At 47.0% G+C, this 22,886-nt stretch overlaps 1 protein-coding gene across 3 annotated transcripts in view; it reads right to left on the bottom strand.

Moving 5' to 3' along the window:
* ITIH5 (inter-alpha-trypsin inhibitor heavy chain 5) overlaps positions 1-22,886 on the bottom strand; it is a 69,612-nt gene that overhangs the window by 10,417 nt on the left and 36,309 nt on the right. For all 3 annotated transcript variants that reach the window (XM_053258591.1, XM_053258592.1, XM_053258593.1), the window contains 5 exons: positions 19,634-19,803; positions 18,304-18,420; positions 9,814-9,985; positions 4,311-4,620; positions 1,074-1,630 (listed from right to left, as the gene is read on the bottom strand). In XM_053258591.1, coding sequence (XP_053114566.1) covers positions 1,074-1,630; positions 4,311-4,620; positions 9,814-9,985; positions 18,304-18,420; positions 19,634-19,803 — 1,326 coding nt within the window. The remainder of the gene's footprint in view (positions 1-1,073; positions 1,631-4,310; positions 4,621-9,813; positions 9,986-18,303; positions 18,421-19,633; positions 19,804-22,886) is intronic.

The raw sequence follows: 22,886 nt of genomic DNA, 5'->3' as shown, positions 1-22,886 counted from the left end.
ACAATATGTAAATTGTTATGTGTATAAAAGGCGAAGCCGCAGTGTAATCTGGGTCTCAGCCTTTGGAAATTATTCCGCTGGGAGCATTTGCCGGCAAATAAAGAAATCTGTTTTCTCTCACCGTTGGTGTCAATCTCTGTCACAGAACCCGGGGAATTTCTGCTACACCTCGTTCCTCCACCACCCCATCGTGGCATTGTTCATATTAATAAGTTGCGGTGTCTGTTTGAGAAGCCATGCCACGCAGCTGCTTCCTGCTTGGGAACAGGAAGTTCCCTGTTCCCAACAGCCCGCGGCTGGTGTTGGCACATAAATGGCATCTGCGCAGACGCCCTTTACATGTCAGTGAGTACATCTCCTGGGCTTCTGGGAATAGGGAACTTCCTGTTCCCAAGCAGGAAGCAGCTGCGTGGCATGCCTTCTCAAACAGACACAGCAGCTTATGAATATCAACAGTGCCATGGTGGGGCGGTGCCCCCCCCCAAAAAAAACCGATTTGGCTGGGGCAGCTGGAAGCATTTTGTCACCTCGAATAAGAGGCGCCGAGATGCTTTGTGCACATCTCTACTGGGCACGCTCCTGCTTTCTGCTTGTGTGGGAGTCAAAAGCAAGGCCAGAGGTGTCAAAAGGGGTCGTGTGCTAAGCAGCAGCTGGGTCGGAGGGCTTTTCCTCCTGCCTCTTGAAAGAGCTGGGTGCAGTTGCTGGGTAGGATGGAGCCCTCCTACCCAGTTGCCGATCACTGTCGGTGCCTCCGATGTTGTTTTACTCACACAGGAGCAGAAAATGGGGGCACATGGAGCTCCCAGATGAGGGTAGGGGGCTCCTTCTACAACATTTACTCTCATGTGAACCAGCCTACTGTGCATGAAGCATGTTGAATGCTTTACAGTCAAAGGCACAGAAATGCACCAGGGTCCCTGCTGGGAATCATCCCAAGCCAAAGGAACAGCGCTTCTCTTCCTATTGTATTTGCATATCACTAAGGTACCATTTGCATGCAACTCCGGCATTCTCAGGCCCCCACAAAGGCCTTCAGATGCAGAGCGTACGAACACTACAACATCCGGCCTTACCCGACGGTGCTCTGTGCCCCTGCAGTCCCTGCACAATCTGTCCAAATCCTTCTGTCGATGGGCCAGTGTAGACCTCCTCTGGTGGCTCTGCCTGAAGTGCCAGCTCCTTCATCTTCAGGGTGGTGAAGGGGGTGACAAAGTTGTACATGAGGGCCAGTTCCTTGGCTTTCTCCCTTAGGTGCTCCCTTTCCTCACTGTTATCACTCTTCAGCCAGGAAGTGAGCAGCTCCTTGATGGTGAGGTAGCTCCAGGCCCGCTCAACGTAGTTCCGATCGCCAGCAGGGCCTTCCACACCACTGGACGCGCCCCCAACGTGGTTCTTACCGGAGAGGTCTATGGCCACGTCAGTCTTCAGCAGGACATACTTGTCGTTGTTGCTGGCGGTCACTTCCACATGCAGACTGTTCGCCGTCTGCTTGAGGAGCTTCCCAGCAATGACAATTTCGGACCCATTGAAGTAGTTGGGAAAGAGGTTCTGGGTTACCTGCTCCACGCTGTCAGGAGGATAATCTACCCGGATGTCAGAAAGGAGAGGTGTCCCAATCTCATCGTAGAATCTGTGAGTGAACATATGGTTACTTGTGGCCCCTGTTTTCAGAAGCAGTGAGGAGCCCCGTGTACAAAGGGTTTCTTTCCCCTTAGATCAGGGTTTCTTAACCTTGGGCCCCCAGATGTTGAAGGACTACAACTCCCATCATCCCCAGCCACAATGGACATGGCTGGGGATGACGGGAGTTGTAGTCCATCAACATCTGGGGGCTCAAGGTTAAGAAACCCTGCCTTAGATGACAGAGTCCTGGGGACTGTTGATGTCTTTATAAGGTTTGTTTTAGTTACACATATACAAACAGAATGTAATGGAATCAAATCAGCACTCCTATAACGGACAGCAAATCTGCCGATCCTGTGTCAGATTCCCAACGAGCAACTTGTGCAGCACCCCTCCCCAAATATTGCACCCCATTCTCTGCTAACTTCATCTAGAAATCTCATCTCTCCTTCTCAAATTCTACCCACTGACCCACCCAACCGTGGCTTCCTTGCCCTCTGCTTTTAATATATGGGCTTCCTCCAGCCACACCCTTTCCTGCCTCCTTTGGCCTTTGTTCTCGAACAGGCTGTTTTTCACGAGGAGGCCACTCTCTGGGTCTTTGCTCAGTCCCCTGCCTTCTTTCGCCCCACTCTCTGGATCTGCTCTTGAAATTGGGGGTTCTGGCAAGAAGGAGGCATCTCCTGAGCCCCTACAAAAATGCTTCCCTATGGCTGGATTGTGTAGTGGTTAGAGTGCTGGACTAGGACCGGGGAGACCCGAGTTCAAATCCCCATTCAGCCATTAAAAAAAACTAGCTGGGTGACTCTGGGCCAGTCACTTCTCTCTCAGCCTAACCTACTTCACAGGGTTGTTGTGAAAGAGAAACTCAAGTATGTAGTACACCACTCTGGGCTCCTTGGAGGAAGAGTGGGATATAAATGTAATAATAATAATAATAATAATAATAATACATAATTCTAGCCCATTAAAGTAACTGAGGGCAGAATAAGATGTACTATTAGGAGAGAAACACAAGGTTCCCAGCCGTTGTCGGAATGATCTGAAAGCACCTGATCCTGAAGCTAAGCAGGTCTATGTCTGGCCAGGGCCTGGATGGGTAACCAACTGGGAACCCCATTTTCATCACCTTGAGTGCCATGGTGGAAGAAAGGTGGGATATAATAAACCCTGAGTTCCTCTTCTAAGAATAGTGTGGAGGTGGGATGTGGGGTGTGTGTGTGTGTGTGTGTGTGTGTTTGGAAGACAAAACTGGTAATTAAGACAGGGTGTTTAATTCTTCCCCTGCGCACTGATTCTCCACCATGCATGCCCCACAGACCATTTTAATTCAATTCCACCCCCCACCTGTCACCTCCCAAATCAGAAGTAAGTGCAGCTGAGGGTACAACAAAGTCCTGACAAATCCCAGGTGTCCGGGAATCATAGTGCCTAGAAATTTAACTGTGGCACCTAGACTAGGATATTCAGAGGTAGAGTCATCCAGTCCAATCCTTATTTGTCCCAGATTTGTCCCAAATTTGCCTCCACAATTTGTTGTACCACTAAGTCCAGAAATCTTGTCCAGCATCCACTGTCTGTCTTGGGACTGGCTCCCAGATACCAGGAAAATTCCTCCAGGCCTGGGGTACAACATCCTAGGGTGGGGCATGCACAGAGGTGGATCAGCAAGGACGCAAGAGGTGGATCACCTGTCCCGACAACCCACCAATCCAGATTTCTCGAGATCACATTTAGTTCCACCCTGACACCCACCCCTATTCTATGCATGTTTACTCAGAAGTGAAGCCAGCTGGACTCAGTGGCTGAATCATGCCCATCGTAAGAACATAAGAAAAGCCCTGCTGGATCAGGCCCAAGGTCCATCTAGTTCAGCATCCTGCTTCACACAGTCGCCCACCAGATGCCTCTGGGAAGCCCACAAGCAAGAGCAGAGGACATGCCCACTCTCCTGCTGCTACTCCCCTGTAACTCCCCGGCAAGGACTGGATTACTGCAATGTGCTCTATATGGGGCTGCCCTTGTATGTAGTCCGGAAACTACAGTTGGTCGAGAATGCGGCAGCCAGGTTGGTCTCTGGGTCATCTCGGAGAGACCATATATCTCCTGTATTGAAGGAGCTACACTGGCTGCCGGTATGTTTCCGGGCAAAATAGAAGGTGTTGGTTATAACCTATAAAGCCCTAAACGGCTTCGGTCCTGGGTATTTAAGAGAACGTCTTCTTCGTCATGAACCCCACCGCCCATTGAGATCATCTGGAGAGGTCCGTCTGCATTTGCCACCGGCTCGTCTGGTGGCCACTCAGGGACGGGCCTTCTCTGCTGCTGCCCCGAGGCTTTGGAATGCGCTCCCTAGTGAAATAAGAGCCTCCCCATCTCTGACAGCCTTTAAAAAGTCTTTCAAGATGCATCTGTTCACCCAGGTTTCTAATTAATATTGTTTTAATGGTTTTGATGCTGTTTTAAAATATTGTTTTAAAATTTTCAAATTGTTGTCATGTTTTAAACTTTTTGTTTTTGTTTTAACTAATGTTTTACTTTCTGTTTTTATTTTGTTGCAAACCGCCCAGAGACATAAGTTTTGGGCGGTATAAAAATATGTTAAATAAATAAATAAATACATAAGGACTCCCCTGCAACATGACCAACAACAAAACAATAAAGGAGGCAACGAGTTCCCCACCAACCCTTTCAGCTGTGCTGCCGCATCCTCGTCCTCCTGGATCCGCCGCATCATGCCGCAGTTCTCCAGGGCCAGCCTCTCTAGCAATCTATAATCCACGTCATTGCCAATGCCGATGGTGAAGAGGCAGAAGCGATCCCGAATGGCCTCCTTGGTGTTGTTGACGATCTGGGCCGACTTGGTCTCCCCAATGGTGGGTTGCCCGTCAGTCAAGAAGATAATCAGGGAGACGGTTCGGTTTTCCACATCACTCTGGGTGATGTAGTCACTGAGTATCTTTGTGCTGATTTGGAGGGCCCCATTAATGTTGGTGCCTACGGAGAGGTGCATAGGAATTCAACTCCATTTGGTGTGTGCGCCAATGCTGCCAACTTTTTAATTAGCCACCTAATGGCGCAACAGGGAAATGTCTTGACTAGCAAGCATGAAGTTGTCGGTTCGAATCCCCGCTGGTACTATATCGGGCAGCAGCAATATAGGAAGATGCTGAAAGGCATCATCTCATACTGCATGGGAGGAGGCAATGGTCAACCCCTCCTGTATTCTGCCAAAGAAAACCACAGGGCTCTGTGGTCGCCAGGAGTTGATACTGACTCGACGGCACACTTTACCTTTAATAAATTAGTAATTTAATTACTAGTTTTTAATTACTATTCCATTAACAACTATAAGAAGAAGCTTATCATGCTTTCCAAAGGGAAAATAATGTATATGGGTGGATGTTACTATTAAAATTGTGGTTCCAGTAATTAACAAATAAAATCCATCGCTCAACAAACCTGGAAGATGGCGGAGCATGGTGACTGACTGAGCTGTGAACTTGGACTTCCCTGGTTGAATCTCACCATTGCCATGCCAGGCCATCTTAGCCCTAAGCTGGCAGCCACCGAAGATCTGCTGTATGGGACTGAATGGAGACAGTTGCTCTCCCTCTGCTAAAGATGAGACGCCGCTTTAAATGTGCCTCTAGGACAGGTGTAGGCAACCTTGGCTCTCCAGTTGTTCTTGAACTGCATCTCCCATCACCCCCAGCCACAATGTTGTGGCACACAGTGGCCCACCAGATGCCTCTGAGAAGCCCACAGGCATGCCCTCTCCCCTGCAACTGGTATTGAGAGGCATCCTGCCTCTGAGCCTGGAGGTGGCCTATAGCCACCAGACTAGTAGCCATCAATAGACCTGTCCTCCATGAATTTGTCTAAGCCCCTTTTAAAGCCATCCAAGCTGGTGGCCATCACCACATCCCATGGCAAAGAATTCCATAGATTAATTATGTGCTGTGTGGAAAAATACTCCCCCCCCCCCCCGCTAACTGAGCAAAGAGGCACGTTTCCAAAGTGGTGATTCTCTTCACTGAGCAGGGGGAGATTCAGGTTTTTCATTGCGATTCAGGTTTTTCATTTCTGCTAAATGAGCAGAGACACCTTTTAAAGTGGCGATTCTCTTATATTTAGCAGGGGGAGAGCAACTGGCCCTGTCCAACCCCAGCACAACATCCCTCCAGTGGCTGCTGCTGGTGTCTATCTTATGTTTCTTTTTTAGATTGTGAGCCCTTTGGGGACTGGGTAGCCATTTTATTTATATCTATGTAAACCGCTTTGGGAACTTTTGTTGAAAAGCGGTATATGAATATTCGTCGTATTCGTATTCATAGTTCAACAGCCGCTGGAGAGTCAGGGTAGTCCACCCCTGCTCTAGGACCTCTTCACTCAGTTTCACTAAGGATACAATTCCAGGGTTTCCCGTTGGAAATTATGTTAAGCCTGGGGAAGAGAAGACTAAGGGGAGATCTCACAGATGTTGGCAAATATCAGAAGGGCTGTCACTCAAGTAGAAGAAGGAGCAGCTTTGTCCTCAGTTGCTCCCGACAGCAGGACTGGAACCTGCTGCACAAATGCATGCAACTGTACAAACATTATGTAACATCACACACGTAAGGTTGCATAGTATGTGGACAGCCATCTCTCAGCGATGCTGTTAGCAGTTTTCTGCACTGGGCAAGGGGTTGGACGACAAGACCACCAAGACCCCTTCCAACTCTATAATTCTAAGTCATAGGAACATAGAAAGCTGCCTCATACTGAGTCAGACCCCCTGCTCCATCTAGCTCATGAATGCCTACACTGACTGGCAGCGGCTCTCCAGCATTTCAGGCAGAAGTCTTTCCCAGTCTTACATGGAGAGACCAGGGAGTTAACCTGGGACTGTCTAAATGCAAGCACACACTCTACCATTGCTCCATATCTTACAGCAGACAGTGCTCACATGTAGTCACCTATCCAAATGCAAACCAGGGTGGACCCTACTTAGCAAAGGGGACAATTCATGTTTGCTGCCACCAGACCAGCTCTCCCCCCACCCCCCATCTGTTCTTTGGGGAATAATAATACCTGCTTTGCCCTCCAGTGTTGATGAAAGGATAGCAATAAACTATTTCAAGTGAAGTGCTTTGCAAACACAAAATATTATTTGGCTTTTTAAATAAGCGTAGTCAATACTACTGTCCAAAACCATTTCTAACAGTCCAAACATAAGAGGCAGTCTGATATTGGGGTTCTCTGGCTTACTCCCCACTTCACACATTTCGTGTTCCAAGGGTCACCGCTAATATGGAGGGTGTCCCTAAGCACTAATTAACCACTGATTAGTTGTGGGTTTGTTTGTTTGTTTGTTTGTTTGCAAATGGTGGGCTTTTGCCTTTTTACTGATATTTTCTGTTTTAGATTGATTTGATTTGAGTGTATTTATTGTTTAGCTTTTTCTGATGTAAGTGACTTTGTGGTTGCCATACGGCATGAAATATGGGTTAAAAGATTTTGAAATAATAAAGTGACACAGTCACCTAGGAATGTATCTTTAGATGATTTAGCATCTGAGAAGAAGGGGAAATGTGCCAATGTTTAGAAACCTCTCTCTGGCCCCACATTTGACAGACTTGAGCTCTTCCAATCACAGGTATGAACATTAACTTAGACCCTTTGACTGTTTGTTTGAACAATATTGAGGAGAACTGTCAACATTTGGTAAAATTGTAAATTTTTTACTGGTGTCCAATAGGGGTGTGCACAAACCAGTTCAGCGGTCTATTCACAGACCACCAAACCAGTTCAAAAGATCAGCATTTGAGCCGGTTGGGAGGTGGGGAGGGGGTTGCTTTAAGGTGTCAGGAGGGTGTCCTTACCTCCTCTGCTGCATTACCCCCGCCGGTGCTGCTGTCCAGGGCGGCTGTATACCCTCTTGCCGCCCCGGTCAGTGTAATACTGGAAGTGGCCGGAGCATGTGCGCACTCATGATGCACTCATGCTCGCTGGCCACTTCCAGTATTACACTGACCAGGGTGTCAAGAGGGTATACAGCCGCCCCACACCAGCAATTTTGACAGCTGTGCTAGCGGGGGAAACACGACGGGGGAGGTAAGGACACTCTCCCCATGCCTTAAAGAACCCCGCCTCCCAGGAGTGCACAGAACTTGTTTCATGCACATCCATCATGTCCAAGACTGTTTTGGCCCAACACTGGAAATCAAGCAGTTCTGCCAGACATTAAAGAAAGGTTGAGTAAGGCACTGGAGACTGCTGAGAGAGAAAGCTATGCCCACAGATTACATGCAATGGGGGAAAAGGACTGTGGCATTCACTGATCTTGATGGACAGAGAAATAGACTCCATTACTCATATTAGATTGGAAAACACCACTGCAGCTTTTATCACATTGAAAACAACTCATTTTGTAGTATTTCTGGATCTTTAGCCTGTTTTCTGAAGGGTAGATTTGTGAGACCACGGGCGGGGGGGGGCTGTAGGGGTGTGCACAAAACTGGTTTGCCCAGTTTGGTTCAAATCTGGACCAGACTCGAACTGGACTGGGCATGTTTGGTTATGTGCACCCACAAGCTGCAACCCCCAGTTCGGCTCGAGTTTGAGCTGGTCGGAGTTCAAAAAGTTTTTTAAAAAAAATTAAACTCACTGCTGGGCCCGGGGTAACCTTTCTGACTGCGGTGGGTGCTGCCACAGCTGCGAAGAGGGTCACTGAAGTTTCCCCCTCCCACACTGCCCCCCCCCAGTCTTTACGGTCCTTTCTGGCCTTCTCCCAGGTCACAATGGCCATTTTGAAAACCGCAGGGCATGCATGGCCAGCTCCGTCTCGAGCTGCTTTGCACATCCCTAGGCGGCTCTTCTCATGTGCAGCCTAACCCAGGCTAGGAATGCCCAGCCCGAGTTAGGCTGTGCTTGAGAAGCATCAGGATTGGGCCCGATCCCCGATCTCGACAGGCCAGCGCTGCCTAGCTCAGTTTTTCAGCCCAGCTTTTAGCTGAGGTGAAGGAAGCGAGCAGTGCACTCCCTTAGCCCAGGATTGCTGTTTGTGTGCAATCCCGGCTGCTTCCAGCCAGCTGCACACAGAGATGGGTGCCTAGAGTGCCCGTCACCTGGGGGAAATACCCCAATGCATCACGTGTGTTGCACAGTGCATTGTGAGATCTCCAGAGGCCGAGACACCATGCAGCACTGCTTATCTGGGAGCAGAGTCTGTGCTCCCAGAGACATACCATCGCTTGTCTGGGCGGGGGAGGGGGAAGTGAGTAAAACCAGCCTTCCCCGCCCATCGTATGACCAGTCTTGTGAATGGTGTGTGTGTGTGTGTGTGTGTGTGTGTGTGTGTGTGTGTGTGTCCCAACTCCATAACAGTCCAATATAAACTAAATTCACAGCACATACAAGTGGGTCCTAAGAGACAGGTTGTTGTTTTGGGGGGTGATCTGCCATCTTGTTTCAAGATGGCGGCCACTCAAAGTTAGGTCCCTTTGTAACTCTTGTGTTGAGACACAGCTACAAACCAAATTTAAAGCAAAGTAGATGTTAGAAACAGCAAGAGAGATATTTCTAAGTAACATCAACATCAACAAAGTTTTGCTTTGCTTTGGAAATGTCCCACTGGAAAGTTATTTGGAAGTGTCCCTCTGGAACGTTCTTTGGATATATCCCACCAGATGACAAATAATAATTCTTTTGGTACATATCTACCAATAATGAAGCCCATTATACTCCACCCTCTGGCTCCAGAGCTGTGCACAACATACGCCAAATTTTTCAAAGCAATATTTTGAAGGGAGATGCCAAATTTCAGTATAAGAGCATCTGCTTTGTATGCAGAAGGTCTCAGGTTCAATCCCTGGCATCTCCAGGTAGGGTTGGGAAAGACTTCTGCCTGAGACTCTGGGGAGCTGCTGACAGCCAGAATAGATAGCACTGCACTCAGTGGACCAATGATACAAGGCAAATGCATTAGACTTCCAGTCTCCTCCTCCAGCAAACCTTGCTTAGCCCCGTCGCTGTCTCAGAGATCTGCACTTGCTAAAAGACCACCTCTTCTTCACACATTCTGGTGTAAGTCATTTGCAAGCTCCTCTTTAATGTTTTGAAATGCGTGAATTCCGTTTCACCAGAAGAGTTTGCAAATGCATTAAAAAAACACACTCTACTGCCTATCCCTTTGGGGGCCAAGATTACCTCCTGTAGGTGACATGTTGTGGATGTAGATCTTTCCATCTCTTATGTTGTCAAGGGTCGCTGGCACCAGCTGGTCCTGTTGCCAGACCTTGATTCGACTGGAGAAGCCAATAATATTGAAGTGGTCTTCAGGCCTCAAATCCTGGAGAATAGTGAAGAGGGCTTCTTTGGTCTGCAGAGAGAAAGAAACCACCTAGATGAAGGCATGTACTTCAGATCATACATTCGTTCACACATTTATCTTCATCACTTGATGCCTATAGCACCAAGAAATGACTTGCATGTGTGAATGAGCTATCACAGATATAATGCATAGCCTTGGGCCTGCAAATCAACCACAGGGCATAGAATTTGACCCCCAGAACCATAAGTCCATAGTACATTCATTTGCCCATGCAATGCAATAGGGGTTATTGCTACCTCAATATCTGTCTTAGTAAAAACTACAATTTTTACAGTGGTGGATGAAACACCATTGGGCATTTGACCTCATTAAGGATGACCCGGACCTGGAAAATGGAGTTGCAGAACACTGCAACACAAAGTCTTATATTTTTTTTCCTTCCCAAGTGGGGTACGATTCACCCCCATTTCTTCCAAAGGTTAATCAATGAAAAAGGATGTTCATGGCTATTGAGCAGCAGTGCATTGGTTGTGGTATAGAATTCCTATTTGAGAAGGAATTTGTGTGTATCTGATCAAAAATTGTAATAAAGTCATCCTTTCAATGTATTTCCATATGCACTGGCAATCATTTTGAAGGGGGAAATGGAAGATGTGACAAACCACATGCATGCAGCAGACTGAACTAGGGTTGCCAACTCTCCTACATTACGCAGGACGTCCCTCATTTCAGGGATGAGATGTTGGTCCCTATAGGGACAGCATTTGTCCTGCATTTTGGTGGTGAGGCGAGCAGTGGCAGTGTAACATACTTGCAGTGGAGGGCATTTTAGTCCTTTTGCTATGTAAACTATTTTGAGAAGCTCTGGGTTGAAAAGTGGTATAACCCGAATATGTTCTAAATAATAACAATGCTGGCATTGTTATCAATATATGTCATTGATACTCAGGCTCTTGATTACCACTGCATACACCTCCCCACTCCAGCCCCTCCAAGCTTGTCCCCCTCATTCTGGCAGTGAAAAATGTTGGCAACCCTAGCCTGAACAGAGCCGAGAAATCAGAAGAAGAAAGAAAAATGTTGGCAACCCTAGCCTGAACAGAGCCGAGAAATCAGAAGAAGAAAGGATCACTCCACAACTGCATTCAACTAATTTGGACTCACAGCATCCAAGGAGAAATATGGATGGTGAAAATTTCGTAAGCCTCCCTACTTCAAAGGAACTAGTCGCTAAGATCCCAAATGCAAAGAACTCCATTTGTTAGAGATCCCACTCAAGGTGGCATCGACCTTTTGTACCAGTAACCCTAGGGGCATTAACTAACCCACTAGGGGCATTAGGAGCAGAGACAGATAGTTAGGGTCTCCTTCTCTTTCCTGTTTATCTCTGCCTCCATGACACCTCTACTGATAGATTGTTCTCAGGAACTTCCCGGGAGTGACTTCTTTCTTCTTCTTCCCAGAATGCCTCTCACTCGCTCTCTCTCTCAATGAGTGCCATGCTTCTATAGATCTCTCTCTGACCAACATGTAGCCAGCTGTTAGATAGAGGTCTTTTCCTATCATAATGTTCTTCTGAATAAAGTAGATTAGTTTAACCTTACATGAATCTCCTTGCTTATCATTTACAAGCTGTTCCCCCTGAGAGAGACCCTGTTCACTTCTGCTGCAATGGGAGTGAGTTGGCGCCTGAAATACCTGGCTATATAAGTAATTACTCCCCCCGCCCCCAACACATTTAACATGCTGTTGTCACCTGAAGTGGCGCAGTGGGGAAATGCTTGACTAACAAGCAGAAGGTTGCCGGTTCAAATCCCCACTGCTACTATAAGAGGCAATGGTAAAGCCCTACCAAAAGAATACAGTGTGGGCGGCAGGAGTCGAAATCGACTTGACGGCACACTTTCCCTTTCCCTGCATTTAATTTGAAATGTTCAAATGCTAAAGGAGTATATTTTCATCTTAAAAAATCAGCAACACTTGACATAATAATAGCTCACTAATGGAGCACTGCCAAGCCCCTTCTCTTTCAATCATAAATAATTGAAGTTTCCTCGGTCCAAGATGCAAGCAGGGAAAACTGGAGAACATCTCAAGCTCTATTCTTTATTCAGCCTCCCTTGTGATCTTTCACAGAAACGGATGATGTCATTGTAGAGCACATTACTCATTGCAATGGAATCTGGAGTCATCTCTCCAGCTGGTGGCCTGGAGGTCAGATCTAAGGGCTATCAAGGACAGTTATTCCCCCCACCCCCCACCATTCCAGCACTAATATAAGGCAATGGAGCTGGACCTGCTGGACTAGGGCCTGCAGCAGGGGTGTAGCTATAATGGAATGGATGGGTTCAAAGAACCCAGGCCCCCCAGCTCCAGAAGGCCACCCCAGCTCCACCCCTCCCTATTTCCTTCATTATCTCCCTCACTCCGAGGGGCCACTGGGGAGAGGGGCGAACACGGGCATCCTCTCCCCTAGCTACACCCCTGGCCTACGGGACTAGGACGACTTGAATTTCTTGGTCAGCCTGTGCTGTGCCATCTTTAGCCTCGCTGCCCCATCTGTGAAATGTGGGTCACAGTGAGTTTTTTTAATCAATCTAAATAAGGTTTAGCGGAGGGTACCCCAAGGGATAAGATGTCAGCAGTTCTTTCTCTACTCCTCATCAGCTTTCATCTCCTTGAAAGTGTCTTGTATCCACCCAGTTCTTCCTTCTGAGCCTGGCGATTATTCAAAATAAGGGCCCAAACCTCCTGGTATGAGTCCAGAAGGGTTGGCATACAGCTCAGTGGAGGCCTCCTCCGTGTCGGTTCATGAGCCCCAGCATGCTAGCCATACTTAGAAAGAAGAAGTTGGCATCATTCCTACTATCTCAACCCTCCAACCTGGGGCTACCATTAGGAATATACTCAAATTTCAAGCACATTTCAGACTGCACCTTGTCAGGGGTGGGTGGTAGGCAGCTTCCGGCAGGATGGTTCAAAGTCTGAAATTGAGACCAGGTGGCCAGATTTACCCCATCGGCCAGATTTACCCCGATGTCCCTGCGAGTTATCGGGGAGCAGTTCAAACAATTCTGATTTTTCACTGCACATTACTATGTGTACTATGTATTTATATTTATTTATTTGATTTCTATATCGCCCTTCCAAAAATGGCTCCAGGGTAAAAAAAATCCACTATTGCTTCAATTTTGGGGGACAACTTTGAGTTTGCAGTAAAGCCTCCCAGTAAACCCGTGGTAAAGCCTGCTGTGTGTAAAGGTCCCTGCAGAGTTATTTTCAGAAGGAAACAACCCTCTGAATCCTCCTTTTCCTCCTTCCCCAAGCAAATGTGGGGCATGCACAGATAGCAGTTGCCTTCACCGATATACCTGGATCCAGGACTGACTCAATATCTGAGAGGACCCTTTGCAATGTGCCTGTTGAATGGCCCTCTCCTAGATGGGTGGTACCCCCCTCTAAGGTTTGTGGGACAGCAGCAGTGAGTCTTCCTCCTCCCCCCACTTTAAAAACTTTTACTTTATTGTTTTAATAACTTGGAATGATGCTGCATTGAGGCATCATCAACAAATCAAGATGGCAGCCATAGGTGACTGAAAAACTAGCTATCTCTGCCACAAAGTAACTTAAAAAATAAGGAGGGAGCCATCTGTTGTAGACAAAAGCACTGGGGGAAAGGGGGCTCAACATCAGTGGGCTCTGCTGGAGCACTTGGGCGGGGGGAGGCATTTGCTCAAGGGTACCTTCTGCTGATGTTGGACCACCTGGATTGCTTTTCTATAAATTGCCCAAGAAGAGAGGAATCCTGCAGCAGAGTTGGATTGTCCACTAGGGAGACCTAGGAGGTTGTGTGTGTGTAGGAGGGGGCACATAAACACTGCCAGAACAAAGCACCAGGGGTGTAGCTATCATTGAGCAGATGGGTTCAAAGAACCGGGGGGGGGGACAGCTCTACCCTCCCTATTTTCTTCATAATCTCCCTCACTCTGAGGAGCCATCGGGGAGAAGGGCGAACATGGGCTCTCTCTTCCCTAGCTACGTCCCTGCAAAACACTGCCAATTATTATTTCGCCCCCTCTTGTATTGCACCCTGAAGTACTACACAGTGGTGTAAGATTGTAAGATGTAATGCTGCACTCTATACCCCAAAGGGTCTAATCTGCACCCCAAAAGACACCATCTTCTTTGCTCATTGCGCCTCAACCCCCAACCAACAGCTCATCTCATAAGCTGCACTTCCTCTCCTGAAGATGAACTGCCTGCCTCAGCATCCGTTTTCAAAATGATAAATCAATAAAAAGAGAAACCGTCTCAGGCTGGATTTCCAAACTAGCAGCAGCTCCTTTTCATCTCTGGAGGGTTAGAGTTTTGTTCCCAGAATAGGAACATAGGAACACAGGAAGCTGCCATCTACTGAGTCAGACCCTTGGTCCATCTCACTCAGTATTGTCTTCACAGATTGGCAGCGGCTTCTCCAAGGTTGCAGGCAGGAATCTCTCTCAGCCCTCTCTTGGAGATGCTGCCAGGGAAGGAACTTGGAGCCTAGATGCTCTTCCAAGAACAGCTCCATCCCCTAAGGGGAATATCTTGCAGTGCTCACACTTCTAGTCTCCCTTTCGTATGCAACCAGGATGGATCCTGCTTAGCTTAAGGGGACAAGTCATGCTTGCTACCACAAGACCAGCTTTCTTCCCATAGACTGGGCAATCTCTCCCATTTTCTCCCCAAACCAACATGGGCGTTTTTCACACAGCAGGCTTTACTGTGAATTCGAAGTTGCCCCCCCCCCCACCAATGACACAAAAAGTAGCTGCTGCTTCTTTTTAACCCTGGGTATAAATTGGGCTACACTCAATGTAGCCCGATTTATGGGCTGCTACTACTACTACTACTTACTACTACTATGAATATTTATATACCGCTCTTCAACAAAATTATCAAAGCAGTTTACATAGAACAATACATAATAAATAAGATCCCTCCCATCCCCAAAGGGTTCAAAATCTAAAATGAAACATAAGATAGACACCAGCAACAGCTACTGGAGAGATGCTGTGCTGGGGTTAGGTAAGGCCAGTTGCTCTCCTCCTGCTAAATATAAGAGAATCGCCACTTTAAAAGGTGCCTCTGCTCAGTTAGCAGAAATGAAAAACCTGAACCGCATTGCAAAACCTGAATCCTGTGTGAAGAGCTCCCTGATAGCAAACAGGGACTTCAGGGTAAATCTGTCCGCTATGTGAACGCACCCCCTCCATTCCAGAGGAGATGTGAGCTAAAGGGCGGGTGTGAAAAACGCCCTGGTGAACGAGCAGCCTGCATGGCTCAAGTTAAAGCCAGGGTTCCATACTTCTCGGCTGGAGTGTGTGCGTGTGTGTGCATGCGTCAAACTTCACCTTGGGTTCCCAAATCCCCTAGGACTGTCCCTGTCCAACAGCAGTCTCAAGAATTCCCAGTGGAGCACTGCCCACCTTTGAGCACTACTCGTGTGGGCATTCCCAGAGGCTGACCTGACGACATCAGAGCAGTGGGGGCCTTCTCAGAACAGAGCTGTGGCATCAGTGCCATTTCTGCCAGACAATCCCTCGCTTGTTGTGCAGCGTGGGCCAAGGGTGAAAGCGAGGATGCCATGCAGCTGAAATGGGAGTCAAGCCAGTTCAAAGGGGACGCCGAGCTCAGCTGCTCAGACGATGCTGGCACTGCCACACACAACAAAGTTCCTGTTAATGAGCAGCATGGCAACAATTGCCTCATTCTGGCAGCCTTTGCATCCCCATTCATGAACAATTTCCACTCTCAGGAGAATAGCCACTTTGCTTTGCTGGGTAACTAGTAATACCTAACCACTTTGCAGTCAGAACAGGAAAGATCTCTTCATGGTTCCTTATCCACAAGCCTCTTTGTTAAATCTGCTAGCACTGACATGCACAGGTGGCCACAGGTAAATGTTCACCCAAGCAGGACCTTTTGCCCTTCACAATGATATGCCTGTATAATCCACACATGTACTATATTTACCCAAATAGAAGGCAACTCTGAATTTAAGACCCTCTTATAAAATACAGGTTTAAAACAAGTTGTACCGGTATCTACCCAAAAGGAAGAGGACTCTGAGTTTAAGATGACCCCCACCCCCACCAATATCAAATAACTTGTACCAAAAAACATTTAGTTTTGGATTCAGGCACATACAGTAAAATGCACCACCACAACACACAACTGTGTATGTCCCTTGTTTAGGCACACATACTTTGTTGCCTAGAGTAAGATTCCATGACATTCAGAAGCCTACGTGGGAGGAAATCCTCAGAACTGGGAATTTGACCCAGCACAATTGCAGAAGAGCCTTGTATTCATTGGGGGAAACTCTGTGGGGAGTAGCAGTGGGGTCTGTGGGAAGCAGCTTTGGCAGGAGGAGGAGAAAGAGATATGCTTGATCATGGGCTGGGGTCTAGAGGACCACTCACCTGACTTCTCTCATTGTTATTAGTAACGTTTTACAGCATCTAACATAGTACAAATTTGGCATGACTTGCATTTCAGGAACTGCACTTTTTAAGGGTGAAACGGCACCTTTCGTGTCTGGTCGCACATTTTAAAAAGTCCCACCACTGCATTTGTGAGGCATTCTGAGCACCATGCAAAGCAGCCAGACCCACAAAAGTTGGTCACCCTTTTCAGCTCTGGATCTGGAAATGGTGGTGGGTCTTGATTGTGTTTGCGAGGGTGGGGGGCGTCCATGCTCACATTTCCAATACTCAAACACTGCTATCTATCTGTTTAAAAATCCCCACCCCCTGCATCTTTCAGTACAAATACTATCAGGACAGGTAACAATAAAAACAGGTAAATATGGGATCTCAAACTTGGATCCCCATATGTTGCTATACTTCAGCTCCCATAATTCCCAGCTGCAATTTCCAAAGGCCATTGTGGCTGGGAATTATGGGAGTTGAAGTCATTGTGGCTGGGAATTATGGGAGTTGAAGTCCAACATATGGGGACCCAAATTTATAGCCCTTGGGTTAAAACAATCCGCAATCATAATTAAAGAAAGAACACATTTAGAAAAAGCAGGGTATCTCCCATTTCTCTGCTTTAATAATGCCAGGAAATCTAAAAGAGTATTTTACTAGACGTTCCCTCCATCCCATTATTAAACCTGATTTCTCCATTTCATAGCCTGTATCACATTCCTTTGCCTTTCCATACACTCCCTCAGCCAAGCTATCATATTTTTTTCTCCATTAATTCACTCCACTCCACTAAACATGAAAACATCAGCAAGTCAACTCCTCCAACATGACCCCAGAGATAACATTTTTTATGGGCTTCCAACTTGTACAGTGTCAGGAACGAAACAGAAGCCACCCCTGCTCTTCTCAACAATACTACCAAAACTTTGCTTAGATACAAGTATCCCCTCTCTTCCCATCGCATTGTGTCTGTTTTCACCCTTGAAGGTGGCCATAATCCAGTGCCCAGTCATGCATGCATTTGAGTGCCCGGCAGGCACATAATTTGCACACGCGCTCCATGGAACGCAAACAAGAGAAACTCCGTGTTGAATTGTGGCATAGGTTTTCAAGAGTTAACCCAAGACTGCTCTGCATGAAGCAAAAATGCTAATGCCTCATAATCCTAGCCTTGTCAGGAGGAAAGTAAAACCCTTGGAGAGGTTAATCCATGTCTGACAGAACTGACCTATTCACACCAGCTCCGGGCAGGACAGAGCCTTAGTCCTCTATCGCTTCAGAACAAGGCTAACTTGAAGTTAACCAGGCCCTTTTCAGCACTGGGCTGGGCATTGCGTAAAGGTGCAGCCAGGTGAAGGCAGCACTGCCTTTTTCGAGGAGTGCCAAGTTCATATGAAGATGTAGGGGGCAGAATTAATATTCGGGATGGGCAGGAAAAGGAAGTAGAAACATTTCCCTCCCTGCACCCGGCTGCTCCCCAAGCACTGCTCTCCAGCCATTTTTCTCTAAGAGGTTATGACTTCCAATTCCAGAGCCCGCTGGGAAAAATGCCAAACAGTCTGGGTGAGTGGGAAATGCAGATGAGGGATGGGTTCAGCAACTTCCCTCCATGCTGTGCTTTCAGTCACCTCTCTATATACATTTGGTGGCAACCTGACTCTTGTAACGCCCATGGGCAAGAGATGAAGGTATACCCTCTCTCCTGCTCTTGCTCCCCTGCACCTGGTATTCAGAGGCATCCTGCCTCTGAACCTGTAGGTAATCTATAGCCCTCTTTTCCTGCTGGATGGCTATAGACTATATCCATATTATCCCCACATGTGACAAAATGACTTCCCCAAACCATGCGACAGGCCTTTTACATCAACGAGTAGCTGAAATCAAGACCCTCACCTGTCTCAGCTTTGTCCCCACCATAGAGGCACTGCTGTCAAGCACAAAGACAACATTCTTCGGTAGTGGAGGGAGATCTTTGGGAGCAAAGTAGTGGACAAAATATCCATTCAAAACCTGGCAGAAGGAGGGAAAACAAATCACAAGTGTAAATGCAATGTCGACAATACTTCCATGAATTCACTGCCCCACAGGTACTAAATCTGAAGCATGAGGTGTGTTCCGGGGGAGGGGGAATGCCATACCACTGCAGGGTGTGTGTGACATTTTTCCTCCTGGAAAACCTTGAGAATAACATCATGGCGTCACATCACTCCTTGAGCATTCTGGTTAGTAGAACCTGGGTGCTGGGAAAACAGCAGTGCCCAAATTGCTGCTCCCATCTATAGAGGCATGACATTTCTAATAAAGAGATAAAGGTAAGCCCACCATACTCTGAATAATTCACAGTTGCGCCATGCCCCTCCCACAGAACTACTGTAATTCATGCCACTCCCCAAATTCCCAATGGTGACTGAAATACACTGAAAAGGATGGTGGCAAATTTCTTGGGTCACCACTGGCCTCACTGTCGCTACGAAGCTCTGGTCAAGCTAGAATGACTTTCAGATTTGTAGACCATCCCAAACTTCCATCTCTGGGCAGTTTACAACACCATAAAACAGATTTAAAATGAAAACCTTAAAACAATTTAAAACTACAGTTCAGTTACACAGCTTGGTTGAAACACCTTTTAAGATTATATTCTTGCCTTGGTGGAATCCAAGCCTCCATTCATTGGGTTTCCACATGGTCTCCTGTCCAGTCACTGACCAAATTCAGACCTGCCTAGCTTCAGCTTGCTGTATCAAGTGCCTTCAGACCACGCTCTGGGGCCATGGTAAATACAGGGTAACCTGTATTATCTCTGATATATAAATAGCTACTTGGAGTTGGCTCATACAGCCATCAGGCACATAGCAGTTGTCATAAATCTGCTTGGATTTGCTGTGCCGTGACACAAAGGATCAAATTTTTGAGAAGGTAAGAGCAAATCTCAGTCTTGAACATTTTGTTCCTGGAATTGGCTTAGGACCACTCATCACCACAGGTGACCTCGGTGCTGATTTGACCACTCTCCTACAGCACATAAGAAACTTAGCACAATTCCACACACTCATTAATAAGAACTGCCCTTCTCCTTGTAGTTTCCCAGTCCTTTCCCCATAGCCAGGGCCATATGTGGTCACTGGTGGGTGAGACAGAACTGCATTGGTCTTCAGAAATCTATTTCACATACTACACCAGCAAAAAACTGGGATGAACAACCTGCTGACAATCCATGCTGTACCTGGACATCCCCAACACTCAATTCCCTGTTGACATCGTATCTGACAATAAAATCTCCCAGAATGCCATTCCGTGCAATCTTGGCTTGCTGGACCACGTTGGGATTGAAGGTCACTTTGGCTATAGTTTTTGTGTGGCCAATCTCTGTTGAAGGTGGTGGAGAAACATCATCTGATGGGGAGAGACATCATTAAGCACTTAGGTCAGGCCTCATAAACACACAATCATCAAGTTTTGGTGTCCCATCACCACCCCTTAGAGCAAGGGTAGGCATTAGAAAGCACATGAACTACTGGTAGCTCCCACGATTATCTGAAGCAGCTGTCCAGATTTGGGGGATTGCTCCTCCTTCCCTTCCCTTCCCGCCCAAACGGCAAATCTGCCCGGAGGTGGCTGCTAACAAGGTGATGTGGAGTATGCATCATCTCAGTTGGCATAGGAAAAAATATTTGCTGGGCTGAAAACAGAATAGAAAAGAATCTAGCATTCCCTATTCACAACTCAACCATTTTGCCAGAGAACATAAGAGCAGCCCTGCTAGATCAGGTCCAAGGCCCATCTAGCCCAGCATCCTGTTTCACACAATGGCTCACCAGATGACTCTGGGAAGTCCACAGGCAAGACCTGAGGGCATGCCCTCTCTCCTACTGTTACTCCCTTGCAACTGGTATTTAGCGGCATCTTGCCTCTGAGGCTGGAGGTGGCCTATAGTTCTCAGACTAGTAGCCACTGATAGACCTGTCCTCCATAAATTTATCTTAGCCCTACTTAAAGACATCCAGGCTGGTTGCTGTCACCGCATCTTGTGGGAGATAATTCCATAGGTTAATTATGTGTTGTATTAAAAAGTACTTCCTTTTGTTGGTCCTAAATTTATTGGGCCGTTTCATGGGATAACTCCTGGTTCTAGTGTTTGTGAGGGAGAAAAATGTCTCTCTATCCACCCTCTCCACACCATGCATAATTGTGTAGACCTTGATCATGTCACCGCTCAGTCATCTTTCCCCCCACAAACTAAAAAGCCCCAGGTGTTGTAGCCTTATCTCGTAAGGAAGGTGCTCTTGGCCCCTGGTTGCCCTCTTCTGCACCTTCTCCAGTTCTATAATGCCCTTTTTGAGGTATGGTGGCCAGAACCGCCCCAGTATACATCATATTACAATTGCTAACATTAAACTGCATCTTCCAATTACTTGCCCACTCCCCCAGTTTGGATAACTGGGGGAGCTCCTTGCAATCTCTTTTAAATTTCACTGCACTAAATAGTTTTATGTCCTGCACCAAACTGCCCTGCAAATTTGGCCACCTCTTTGCTTACCCTAACTTCTAGATCATTTATGAATAAATTAAATTTATTTATTTGGGTTCCAGTACAGATCTCTTGGAACTCCATTTCTTACTTACATCCATTTTAGAGAACTGTCCATTTATACCCAGCTTCCATTTCCTGTCCTTCAATCAGTTACCAAGCCATATGTGTAGGTGTCCCCTTATCCTATGACTCCTAAGTTTTTGCAAGAGTCTTTGATGAAGAACTTTGCCGAAAGCATTTTTAAAGTCAAAGTATACCATGTCAACTGGATCACCTTTATCCACACGTCTTTTGACACTCCAAAAGGTTGGTGAGGCAAGATTTACCTTTGCAGAAGCCATGCTGGTTCTCCTTCAGCAGGGCCTGTTCTTCTATATGCTTAACAATTTTATCATGGAGAATGCTTTCTATCAATTTACCCAGCACAAATGTTAAGCTAACCAGCCTGTAAATTCCCAGATACCCTTTCTTGTTGAGAAGAGCCAATGGCCAGGCTGGGTGGCAGAGTCACTCCAGCCCCTGGGAATCTTTGCTTCCCTAGGCAAATGATCAATCCAGAGCCCAGTGATCTACACTATTTTTTATGTGGGGACCACTTTGGCCAAAACCCTTCAACGCAAGAGCCATTTCCTCACTGTGCTGAGCTCCACACAGTACTGAGCTTTTCTCGGTACTGTGTGGGACCCTTTAAGAGAGATGGAGCCCTCTCTGAATAGTACTTCCCAACACTCTGTGCATGTTTTCCAAGACAGTGAAGGGGCTCAAGAGGGCTCCGTTACCCTTAAAGGAGCCCCCACCCAGTGCTGGACAAAGCACAGCACTACACAGCAAGAATGGTCATCTCCCAATAGTACCGGGGGACTGTGCAGAATATTCAGAATATTCTGCTTTGACCGAAACTTTACACAGGTCCCATAAAAAATTAGGATGGGGGCCACCAATGGCCCCTGGGCTTTAGAAAGAAGGCTGCCATAGCCCTAAAGGCTCCTCACACTGAAGTGCTGCTCACTGCACTGTGGCTTCCCAGTTCTAGGCCCAGCAGCAGCCCCTGACATCTATCAAGACAGAAGCATCTGGCCACTTTATCCCATCAGCAAGACTCACAGCAGCCATACCCACGTGGCCTCATAGGATTTTTAACTTGGAGGGGACCATGGAGGTCTTCTAATCCAACCCTCGGCTCAGTGCAGGAAACTGCTAGAGCATCCCTGGCAGATTTCACTGTCTGGAAACCTCAAGTGAAAAAGAGTCCACTAGGGGTGTGAACGAACCAAAATTTGGTTTTGCTCGAATTTGAATTGAATTCAAGCCAAACCACATACTGCTGAACCAGTTTGGTCAGAACCATGTGCTGCTGAACCGGGCTTGGTTCAGTTTGGTCCAGTTCAGTTCGCCCCCGGTTCAGTCCATGTTTGAACCTCCAAACCAGCCCAGTTCGAGGCGAACTGGTTCAGTGCCGAACCGTTCATTTACACTCCTAGAGCCCACCACTGCACAAGGCAGGCCTTTATACGATCAAACTGCTGTTACAGTTAGGAAATTCCTCCTAATGTCTAGCCTGAATCTGCTTCCTCATCACTTCAACCCATTGATTCTAATGCTGCCCTTAAGAACTCTAGAGAATATTGTTGTCTTTCAAAACAAGCAGCAAGCTAGTTTAATGCAGCCTTATCATCAAAATGCGGCTCTGAATGCAAGAAAGCAGCCATGTGCTGAGTGAAGAAGGAAAGGATATTCCACTGAGGAAGTCAAGGGGGGATTTCTGAACTTTAACATCATCTGGAAAAGAGCCTGAACATGCGGTCATCCAAAAGAGCAAGACTTCTTGACTTCAATTTCCTGCTCCCCTTTTTGTTGGTGGCAGCCAGAAAGAAAACAAAACACAACCCAGCACCTGCCTGGCTCAGAAAAAGATTTTCCAAAATTCACTTTGCCGGTAAATGTC

The sequence above is a fragment of the Hemicordylus capensis genome, chromosome 5 (assembly GCF_027244095.1).
Source record: "Hemicordylus capensis ecotype Gifberg chromosome 5, rHemCap1.1.pri, whole genome shotgun sequence".
Taxonomy (NCBI): Eukaryota; Metazoa; Chordata; class Lepidosauria; order Squamata; family Cordylidae; genus Hemicordylus; species Hemicordylus capensis.
Note: the sequence above shows the minus strand (reverse complement) of the source record. Positions and strands in the feature narration are given on the sequence as shown.